The 11,818-nt window shown below is 38.9% G+C and overlaps 1 protein-coding gene across 1 annotated transcript in view; it reads right to left on the minus strand.

The window, feature by feature from the left end:
* Positions 1–2,024: 2,024 nt before the first annotated feature.
* LOC126495295 (zinc finger protein 120-like) overlaps positions 2,025–11,818 on the minus strand; it is a 20,261-nt gene continuing 10,467 nt past the window's right edge. The window contains exons 3-5 of the mRNA XM_050132887.1: positions 7,813–7,939; positions 7,266–7,326; positions 2,025–6,125 (exon numbers count right to left, since the gene is read on the minus strand). Of these exons, the coding sequence (XP_049988844.1) occupies positions 5,285–6,125; positions 7,266–7,326; positions 7,813–7,939 (1,029 nt within the window). The 3' untranslated portion in view covers positions 2,025–5,284. The remainder of the gene's footprint in view (positions 6,126–7,265; positions 7,327–7,812; positions 7,940–11,818) is intronic.

Genomic DNA, 11,818 nt, shown 5'->3' on the forward strand with positions numbered 1-11,818 from the left:
GCATTGCCTGCTCTTCCAAAAGTCCTGAGTTCAATTCCCGGCAACCACATGGTGGCTCACAACCATCTGTAATGAGTCTGGTGCCTTCTTCTGGCCTGCAGACATACACACAGACAGAATATTGTATACGTAATAAATAAAATATTAAAAAAAAGAGATGATGCTCAGGAGAGTATAGGGGTTGGGAATTGTAACATGATTATCTTTAACCCATTAATTATTCTCCCTATGATCTTGCATGGGTACAAATTCACTGGTCCCTAGCTTTTTAACTGGAGGCTGGCAAGACCTCAGGATTCCATGCTCCAGGAACTGATTGATATATTTAGTAATGCTCAACTTGGCCTCTGGGGTCATGGGGTACTGCCTCACCCTCACCTCTTGGGCATTGGCTTTTAAGGTTACTACAACTGGGGGCTCCTGAATCGCTAGTCCTGGTGGATTAGTTTCCACACTCCTGGGATGGAGTGCTGGTGTTCAGCCATTAGAGGAGAGGCTTCTAAAGTGAGTGTCTGTTAGAAGAGCCTGTATTCTTTCAGATCTAGACATAAGGCACAGACTTCAGGCCATGGGGAGATCGTCACCCCTTTTCCAATAAAATGAATTTGGGCTTTCATTTTAGCCAATAAATCTCTTTCCAGGAGGGGGTAAGGGCATTCAGGGATAACTATAAAGGAATGAATAACTTTCTTCCCAATACCATGGGCTGTTTTGTGTCCATGGTTGCAGAGCCATCCTCGTATCCCCTTGAACCCACATTTGTTTGTCTGACAGAGGCCCCAATAGAGTTTTTTAATATTTATTTATTTATTATGTATACAATATTCTTCCTGTGTGTATGCCTGCAGGCCAGAAGAGGGCACCAGACCTCATTACAGATGGTTATGAGCCACCATGTGGTTGCTGGGAATTGAACTCGGGACCTTTGGAAGAGCAGGCAATGCTCTTAACCACTGAGCCATCTCTCCAGCCCCCCAATAGAGTTTTTAACACTGAATTGTGAGCAATCGTGTCCACTAGGAAATCAACAGTTTGCCCCTCCACTTTTAGGGTTACCCAAGGCTCAAGGGGAGGCTTCAAACCTTTCAGCTCTTTCAGGCTTCTGGATTTGGCAATTTTAGGACTTTTTGTCCATTTTCTTCTTTGTGGGCATTATTGCCTGTTGGCTATTTGGGACAGTCTGTGTTCCCTCTGCCCATCAGGTCTCCTGCTCTTATCTGCCAGTAAGACTTTTGTCAGTCCCTGAAATTGTTTATCCTTAGGTGTTTTTCTGTTGTTATAAACCTTAGTGGCTAAAGCAATCAATTTACTCCGAGTTTTACCTTCAAGTTTTTGAGTTGCTGAAACTTCCTCTTACTATCTGGGACTGCTTGGTTGATGAAAGCCAGGTTGACTGCCATTTGGTTCTCAGGAGCCTTAGACAGAAAGGTGGGCTGTCTAGCATGTGCTTCAAGATCACCTCCTTAATGAATGCCCCATCATTAGTGGGTCAACCATCTCATCCTGGAACCTGCTTACAGCATTTTTGCTGAATTCTATCTCTTTTATTCAGGAGGGCAATCAACCCCCACATCTGGGAATGTGTATACAGGACAGTATCTAGGAGATATATTAGCACTTGGGGTTTCTCAGTAAAGGAAGGAGTCTGAAGTTTCCAGTTATACAGATCACTAGTTGAAAGAGGACATAAAACAGGTGAGAGCTGCCATCCTCATCAGGAGGTCCCAAAGTGCAGGAGAGAGAGAGAGAGAGAGAGAAAGAGAGAGAGAGAGAGAGAGAGAGAGAGAGAGAGAGAGAGAGAGAGAGAGAGCGCACGCGCACGGGAGACACCTTCTCCCTCCACCCACCACCTGTGGCTTCCCTAAACATGTGTGAAGTGGGCTCAGCAAGCACCTAAGTAGCAAGTTGGGAGCAGGAGGAGGGGAGGGAGTGTTTCTCTGCAAGAAAGTAGAAGGTCTTTCTTTAGTAGCTCCAGCTTCACAGGGGCAACAGAGACTGCAGTGGCCTCCTTGAAATCCTGAAAATGAGAAAGGACAAGGTCCATGGGAGCCTGAGGTTTGGAAGAAGCGTTTCCCCATAATGAAAATTCCTTCACACATGATCACAATGAGAAGACTGACAACAAATAGAACCAGAAAATAAAAATGGGGAGACAAGAAGCCAGCGGACACAGAAGAGGGAATGCTGCCTGTTGGGCCATGTCATCTCATTCCAGTTCTAACCAGAGGAGAAATGAAACCATCCCACATTTTCCTTCATCTCTGAGGTTAAAAGCATGCCCACAGGGGCTGGAGAGATGGCTCAGAGGTTAAGAGCATTGTCTGCTCTTCCAAAGGTCCTGAGTTCAATTCCCAGCAACCACATGGTGGCTCACAACCATCTGTAATGGGGTCTGGTGCCCTCTTGTGGCCTGCAGACATACACATAGACAGAATATTGTATACATAATAAATAAATAAATATTTTTTTAAAAAGCATGTCCACTATATCTAATTGAGCATCCAGACTGTCCAGACATCAGTCACCAGAACCACAAACTTACCAATGAGCAAAAACAGAATAATAAACTTTGCCAAAAACCGGAGACTGGGATGTCCCCTAAGAATGAGGTTTGCATATCCCCATACAAACCACCAAAATGTTGGGTCCAGGGGGGTCAGGCAAATATGGGGACAGACCCCCAAAGTCTCATAAACCAGAAGCATAACTTATTCTAGAAACCAGATTCTAGGGAAATCAGACGCAAACTTAAAAATAAAAATTGAAAAAAAATTAAAAAAAAAAAACATTATGGGGCACAAAAGCTTATCGGCTAGCTGAGACCACAGCCAGAGAAGGTGTTTGTTAGGCTGTAAAAAAAGGCTGCTTTCTGAACCCATCTTTTTATAGTAGATACACAGTTGATGGCTGACTATCATACTTTATTACATCTATATAAGATAAATTAAAATATTTCTTTAAATACACACATCAGGTATTTGTTTCTTATAATTTCTTTTATCAGTCATTTTAACATTAACATTGATAAGTCACTTGAAGAAACAGCACACATTGGGAGTTCATCATCTACCCTTGGACTTGTACTCAAGAGGAAAACACATAAACATCATGAGTTCAAATGTATCCCTGAATCCTTACTGACATATGAGCTAAGATGAATAACAAACAAAATTTCAAGGGAATTTGTGAAAACATGAAAATCAAAGTCAGGAACAAGAACCCACCACCCTTATGTGTAAAGCATGATCAAACATGGCCTGATATTTCAATAACCAATGGGACAATCATACGATGGAGGCTCCATTCTATACATTACAGTAGAAAAATACCTATCACTAGGTACAGGCACAACAGAAGCTGAACAAAAGTCACAGAAGGAATATAAGGACTACAAGACAAACTTCACTAAATGGATTTGCCACACACAGAGCACACTTTAGTGACTATCTCATGCTTCAAAATAGAAACCACACTGCCATGATCTCCTCCACCAGTCTGGAGTGAACATGGTACATAATTTGCTTACTTTAAGGCTATGAAGAGAAACAATTATTCTTGAAGCTAAAGACAACTGTGAAGTCTAAATTCATTAACAAACTGTTTTCATGAATAGGGATTTCTTCTTTATGAGTTTGTGCCTATTTCAGACTTCAAACTGATATAAATAGACTCAAATATAATAGATTCAAAGTGTCTTTCCTACACTGGCACTTTTTAACATTTGGCTCTGTTTTGGGGGTGATGTTGTTTCTTTAACTAGCTCTAGATTCAGGGCCAAAGTGTTTCCTTTGGATTTCATTTCAGGACCAGGGTATGTTTCTTTGAAAGGACCTTTCTCCTAACCATAAGACTTCATATATTCATAAATTAGGTTTTGGCCATCAGTTTGCTGGTGCAAACAAAATAAAGAGGTATCATAATGCTTGAACAGATCATTGACACTATCAAATTTTTCTACAGAATAAATGTTGATTAACTGACTTTAAGTGTATTGGCTTAATATCTTAAAAAATAATTTAGAATAAACCCTCAATTTCTTCTTCAGGTACCCAAAGACTATTGAAATATGGAAAAACATTATCAGACTGATCACCAAAAAGTTTTACTCCAGTATAAAGTGGAAAACAGTAGTACACTGAATTCATTTAAGAGTTTCACTACAATATGATTTTTTCTCATGATTTTGAAAACTACACTCATTAAATTCAGTTTCTCTCCAGGAGGGTTTATTTCATGTAGTTGGAGATTATTGTGACAAAGGATTTACCACACAAATTACATTCACAGTTTCTTTCCAGAATGTGTACTTTTGTACATTTGAAGATGAATAAGACATAAAAAGGCTTTATGACACTGATTTCATTCATACTGTTTCTCACCAGCATGTGTTTTTTTATGCCTGTGAATATTACTGTGATCTGCAAAGATCTTAGCACACTGTATAAAATCAAAGGGTTTCTCTCTACTGTGTGTTATTTTATGCCTTTGAAAATGACAGTGATGTGCAAAGGCCCTACCACACTGATGACATTTGTAGGATTCCTCTCCAGTGTGTATTCTTTTGTGCTTTTGAAAATAATAAGAAATAAAAAGGTTTTACCACATTGATTTTATTCAAACTGTTTCGCTACAGTATTTGTTCTTTGATGTGGGAAGGTCATATGTCAATCTGTTGATTTCATTGGTTAATAAAGAAACTGCCTTGGCCCATTTGATAGGCCAACCCTTAGGTGGGTGGAGTAGACAGAACAGAATGCTGGGAGGAAGTGAGGCAATCGCCATGCCTCTCCTCTCTGGGTCAGATGCAAGGAAGCTCTGGCCCAAGATGGACGTAGGCTAGAATCCTTCCCAGTAAGCCACACTGATGATTAGAAATGGGTTAGTCAAGATGTGAGAGTTAGCCAGTAAGAGGCTAGAGCTAATGGGCCAGGCAGTGTTTAAAGAATACAGTTTGTGTGTTGTTATTTTGGGGCATAAGCTAGCCAGGTGGCTAAGAGCCGGGCAGCAGGAATGCTGCCAACAGCTCTTTCTACAGTTCTTTGATGACATTAGGGTGACTGTGTTATGCAAAGGCTTTACCACACTGATTATGATCATAGGGTTTCTCTCCAGTATGTTTTATGCACTTGATGAATACAATAACCAGGAAAGGTCTTATCACACTGATTACATTCGTAGGGTTTCTACCAAGAGTGAGATCTTTTATGCCTCTTAAGATTACTGTGAACTGCAAAGACCTTACCACACTGATTACATTCATAGGGTTTCTTTCCAGTGTGATCTTTTATGCAGTTGCAAAGTACTCTGCAAAGGCCTTACCACACTGATTATATTCATAAGGTTTCTCTCCAATATGTGTTTTTTTATGACTTTGAAGACCACTGTGCTGTGCAAAGGCCTTCCCACAGTGATTACATTCATAGGGCTTCTCTCCAGTATGTCTTCTTTGATGCAATTGAAGAGTACGGTGCACTGCAAAGGCCTTCCCACACTCATTACATTTATAGGGCTTCTCTCCGGTATGTGTTCTTTTATGATTTTGGAGACCACTCAGCTCTGCAAAGGCCTTCCCACACTGATTACATTCATAAGGCTTCTCTCCAGTATGTGTTCTTTTATGACTTTGAAGACCACTGTGCTGTGCAAAGGCCTTCCCACACTGATTACATTCATAAGGCTTCTCTCCAGTATGTGTTCTTTGATGCAATTGAAGTGTACGGTGTACTGCAAAGGCCTTCCCACACTCATTACATTTATAGGGTTTCTCTCCAGTATGTGTTCTTTGATGCTTCTGAAGACCACTTTGCTGTGCAAAGGCCTTTCCACACTGATTACATTCAAAGGGTTTCTCTCCAGTGTGTGTTCTTTCATGCCTTTGAAGATCACTGTGACAATCAAAGGCCTTACCACACTGATAACATCCATAGGGTTTTTCTCTAGTATGTGTCCTTTTATGCTTTTGTAGATTACTGTGACCTGAAAAGACCTTACCACACTGATTACATTCATAGGGTTTCTCTCCAGTCTTTGTTTTTTCATTCCATTTAAGGTGACTGTCATATGTCAAGGGTTTACCACACTGAAGGTAAACTGAAAGTTTCTCTCCAGTTTGAATTCTTTCAATCCTGCAAGGATAATAGGCACATATAAAAGCTTTACCACATTCAACTAGTTGTGCCTAAACATTTGTATGAATTAATTTTATAATATGTTCCAACTGTAAAAAGGAATCAGATGCTAAGTTTTAAAAACTGTGTCTAAACTCATATTTTGGTCTTTAATTAGGTAGGTACTGTCCTACCTAACTTTGAAGATATCTCCAATGATAAATTCCTTTCTTTTATGGCTTACCTTTTCACCTTCACAGAAACTTTTTTCTATATGATATTTTATATATATATGTGAAGAGATTGAATAAACTCAGAGCTTTATCATTCATAAATTTTTCTATACTGTGAATCATATTGCATTTGCTATGTGAACTAGGACACCAGGAAGTATTGGCACAGTGCTAGAACTCATAGGGCTTTTTTGCAGTGTGAGTTTGTTCATGTATTAATGATGATGGTGGAAAACCAATTACTTGCCTAATGGAATCAAATTCAACAAGTATACTCAATATGGGGACTACTGGTTATCTAAGTGTTCTTAGAGAGTGGTATGCCATATCTCTCTATATCCCCATGCTCGTACACTTGTTTTAAGTGTAATATATGGTATACACAGTAAAGAAGAATAACAAATAAAAGATTTCCACATTGAATTCTCAGGGTTTGACTTGCTGTTCATCACAGACTTGTGGTATAGGTATTAAGGTTTCTCCACAACAACTTGACTTGACTCTAACTGCTCCTCTGACTAAACTTAACACAGTCACAAGAAGTGTATCAGTAATACAAAATTTACTATGAGCTATTGGTTTTAGCAGGAAGTTTTCCAGATATACTTATTATCTCTTCAGTGTGTATACCTTTTGTATTATGAGTAGCAAGCTAGAAATATATTTGAAGATCTGCCACAGAGTTTTCATGGTGCTATGCCTCAAAAGGTGATATCTGTTTAAGCATTGCTTTCTTGACTCCTTTCTTAAGAGAATGTCATTCAAATGCAATTCACATTTATGATATATGGATTTATGAAAAATTAATAACCATCAGTGCACTTAAAGTTGTGCCATTTACACTGTTGCTTCTATTTAAAACTTCCAGGACACATGACAATTTCATCAGAGGCACATTGTTATCAGATGTGCACATGAAAATTACCTTTCATGTCTTCTAGAACATGGACAATGTTCTTCACTATTATGGTCTTCCCAAATGCATCCTAAAACATAATACCAGAAGATGTATGTTATATTATTGAAAATTGTGCAATATTTAAGCTGTTATCTTAAGGGAACCTTAGAACTATGACTGCTTTATTCAACTCATTCTTATTCTTTCTACATCAAATTAGAGGGGGCTGGAGAGATGGCTTAGTGGTTAAGAGCATTGCCTGCTCTTCCAAAGGTCCTGAGTTCAATTCCAGCAGCCACGTGGTGGATCACAGCCATCTGTAGGGGGGTCTGGCACCCTATTCTGTCCTTCAGGCATANTCTTCCAAAGGTCCTGAGTTCAATTCCAGCAGCCACGTGGTGGATCACAGCCATCTGTAGGGGGGTCTGGCACCCTATTCTGTCCTTCAGGCATACAGACAGAATATTGTATACATAATAAATAAATATTAAAAAGAAACAAATTAGAGAAGAATAACATTAATCAAGAAAAAGTTGTCCCCTTATTTGGAAACATGAAGGAAATTCATTTTTACCTATAGTAGCGAGGTTCCTGTAGGTCTCCAGCATCACATCTTTGTAGAGATTCTTCTGGGAAGCATCTAGCAAATTCCACTCTTCCTGAGTGAAGTTGATATGCACATCATCATAGGTCACTGCCCTCTAAAATATTTCATTCATGTGTTTAATAGAAAGTATGATGGTGACAACATTGTAAATGTATACTTCTCTGACAGTATAGTCATAAAATTCCCCACTCTTATTCCATGACACAGACAGACACTTTAGAAGGAAATTGAATAGGAGAGTCACCTCTGTCATTTCTGTACACTTTGAATGGGATGCCACCTTACAAAAGAACTGTCTATTACTAGGGAGAGCTAAGGAAACAGATCAACAGGACATAGTACACATGAGAAAATTGTATGGAAAAATACTAATTACAAAAAAAATACAGTGGACAAACTGTATTGGCTCATGCCTTTAAGCACAGGACTCAGAAAGCACAGGTAGGTATATTTGTCTCTGAGTTGAATGCCAGCCAAGTCTATGGAATCATGTCCAGGACAGGTGGAAGTACACATTAAGACCCTGTCTCCATTGCAAAAATCAGTGAATAAAACCAGATATAAAGAATTCAGAGCTGTGTACTGAAGCTCCTACAAAGAATTATGCATTCACTCCAGTTCTGTATTCATCTTCCAGACATCAGAAGTGTCTTATTTTAATCTGTAATACCAATAACATTTTATGAAAAAAAGATACATTTTTAAAATAATTACAAATGGACAGATGAAAACATTAGCAATATAAATATTGGACACAACTAATTAACACAGGTCTGGAAATATGGCTGAGTACTACTGAGCTCTTCCTGGTCTTGAATAGAGGTGAATAAGAATCCCCAGTACTTACATGGGGATTGCAACTATTTATTATTCCAAGTTCAAGATTCTGAACTGCTGTGATCACTCTGATGACCAGGTACCCATATGTTGCATATCCATGCAGACACATAAAATACTCATATTGAGTAAAAAATATTCAAAGCAAGCATGACAAGCAGGAAGACATTGATGCACCTGCAATTCGATGACTCAGAATGCTCAGGCAGTATTAATGTCATGATTACATGGCACCATGGGAATCAGAATGAAACCCTCTGTCAAATTTAAAATTCAAGCTATGTGTGAAGCTGAACACAGCAGCATGTGCTTGACATGTAAAAAGCCTACATTTCAGGGTCACCAACCAAAGACATAAAAACAAATTAAGCCGTGAATGAAGCCCCCCTCATTTTATTTTGAGGAATTTGGAGCCACACATCAGAGGTTACTCAGACAAGCAAACAAAACAATTAAAACTGCAGGTTACCAAACTCTTTAGCACAGAACAGCAACTGTTTCTTCTATATTTAATGTGATTTACAGATCAAGCCTATAATGATGGTAAAAGCATTTCAGTATGAGTGGGAAGTTGGAAGATTAATATCAACCACAACATAGTAGACATAAAAGTCAGAAAATTAGTTAAGGATATGGAGACTCATCACCTACACTGAGGAATTTCATCTAGAAAGGCCTTTCCTACTAAATGTACATAGGAAATTGAAAGAAAGGCCACCAAGGAGAGAAACTTGTTCAAGTACATGATCTTCTCTGGGAGGTTGTTCATTCAATGAAGGACACTCTGACCCTGGTCACTATTGGTTCATGGTCAACAATGAAAAAGTGTATTCAGTCACTGCAATGATTCTCTTGCAATGATCCCCATCTGCAACTATCCAAAAGTACAAAGTCTCCTCTGGCACCCAAGACAATCTCTTGACAGTAACATCTTATAAATTCCGGGACTGTAACATCTTATATATTCCAAAAGCAAGTTACATCTTCCCAACGTACAATGGCACAAAATACCATTAACATTCCAGAAGAAAAAAATGGAGACACAGTGAGGGAAGATTGGACCATGCCAAGACTGAAGTGGAGCAGGACAAACATCAAATCCTGTAGCTCTCTTGTCAGATGTATGGCTTCAGTTTCAAATGACTTAAAAGGCCCTGTCCTTGCAACTTCTCATGCATTTCTCTCTTTGGTAACTTCCACTCAATATAAGTTGCTAGGTCTCCATGAAAGTTGTGTCATAACTTAGGTATCTTAACATCTTTGGGCTCAAAATGCAACCCAGTGTGTTGTGAAATAACATTTTTAATTGTGTTATATTTGTTTATGCTGTAGAACTTTAGATTTAATGATTGAAATAAGTGCTGCAGTTTTTTATGTTGCATTGGTTTAGCTCTGTGAAGTTGTGAAACTTTGCCTATCTAAAATACCTGGTTGATTTGGAAAAAAAAGCTGAATGACCAATAGCATGGCAAGGAAGGATAGGCAGGGCTGGCAGCCAAAGAGAATAAAGGGGAGGAGAAGTCTGGGAGGAAATGGGAAGAAGAGGCAAGAAAGGGGGAGGACAACAGGAGACATTCACCTAGCTACACAGAAGCCATGGAGTAAGAAATAAAGAAGAGAATTCAGAATAGAGAAAGATGAAGGCCAGAGTGAAAAGGTAGAGAGAACAATTGAGTTAAAAACAACCTGCTTTGAAAGAAGCCAAAACAAGCTAAGGTCAGACATTTATGAGAAAAAATAAGCCTCCGTGTGTGAGATTTATTTGAGAACTAGGTGGCAGGCCCTCAATAGAGAAAAGAGTAAAAGAAGGAACCAACAACACCAGGCTTCAATCCTCACAGCTTCATGCAATGAACTCTCATAGTCTACTCTCTGGGCTTCTGACTCTGCCAAACATAGATGCCTAAAACAATGGTGCACTGTAACTATTAACTAAATATCCATGATCGTAAATTTTGATTCTTTCTTGTTTCCAAGAGCAACACATAGGGGTGATGCTGAAAAGTGTGATTTCTTAATTGTGAAGGACACTAACGAGCTTGGACCACAGGTGCAGAAGGTTTTGAAAGAAGTAGCTTCCTGAGACTACGAATCACTTTGCTCACACCTTCCCTAAATTGAAGGTTTCTGTGGCCAGAGTCTTACCCTTAGGGCACCTTGATAAGTTTCCATTCTATAGCGTGGGCCTTCTCTATAATGGTGATAAACTCCTTGAAAATTTCTGCCTGTTTCAACACATGACTGCTGTCTGAAACTACCTGTTCATTTTCATTAATTTTTGTTCCACTGTGCACCTGAATGAGCCATCAGTGATATCCACTGAATAGATTTGATATTGTATTTAAGATACTAGCCCATTATTTTTTAATTGTGTCTTACTAAATTTCCAGAGCATAGGCAGGAGAAGAAAGATTTGAGCCAAAATATCACACAAATGACCTCAGGATTAATTGCTTTTTCTGGAGCTTATCTATTTCCAACTATAACCCTATGATCTCAATACCCAATTTCTGCCATTACTCCTAAATATATTTCCATTTTCCTGGTCCTACACTCACAGCTAATTATGTTCGGGATTCTATACTTATGTGCCCTTTGAATAAGATATCAACTTACGAGATAAATATCAGTTAACAGAGGGAGAAGGAAGCAGAGCAGCAGTGCACAGTACACAAGAAAATTGAATGAGGAAATACTAACTACTAGAAGGGTAAATAGGATAGAGAAACTGGGTGTATTGACTCATGGTATATTTTTTTTTCATTGTATATTATGAATGAAAAATAAATTAAAAAAAAAACAAAGGAAGGAATATGAGCACAGTTAGGGAAGATTTGACCAAGGTCAGACTAAAACTTATCAGGGCAAACAACGAATCCTGTAGGTCTGTCTCAGGCTGTTAGGACTTCATTCTCAAAGAATCTACATAGTTTTATTTCTGTAAACTTTTATACATGTCTCTATTTTGCTGGTTCCACTCTCTGTCTTTTTTTTTTTATTTATTTATTATGTATACATTGTTCTGTATGTGTGTATGTCTGCAGGCCAGAAGAGGGCACCAGACCCCATTACAGATGGTTGTGAGCCACCATGTGGTTGCCGGGAATTGAACTCAGGACCTTTGGAAGAGCAGGCA

Source organism: Alexandromys fortis, unplaced genomic scaffold (assembly GCF_014885135.2).
Source record: "Alexandromys fortis isolate MF-2015 unplaced genomic scaffold, M_Fortis_MF-2015_v1.1 scaffold_455, whole genome shotgun sequence".
NCBI classification, from domain to species: domain Eukaryota; kingdom Metazoa; phylum Chordata; class Mammalia; order Rodentia; family Cricetidae; genus Alexandromys; species Alexandromys fortis.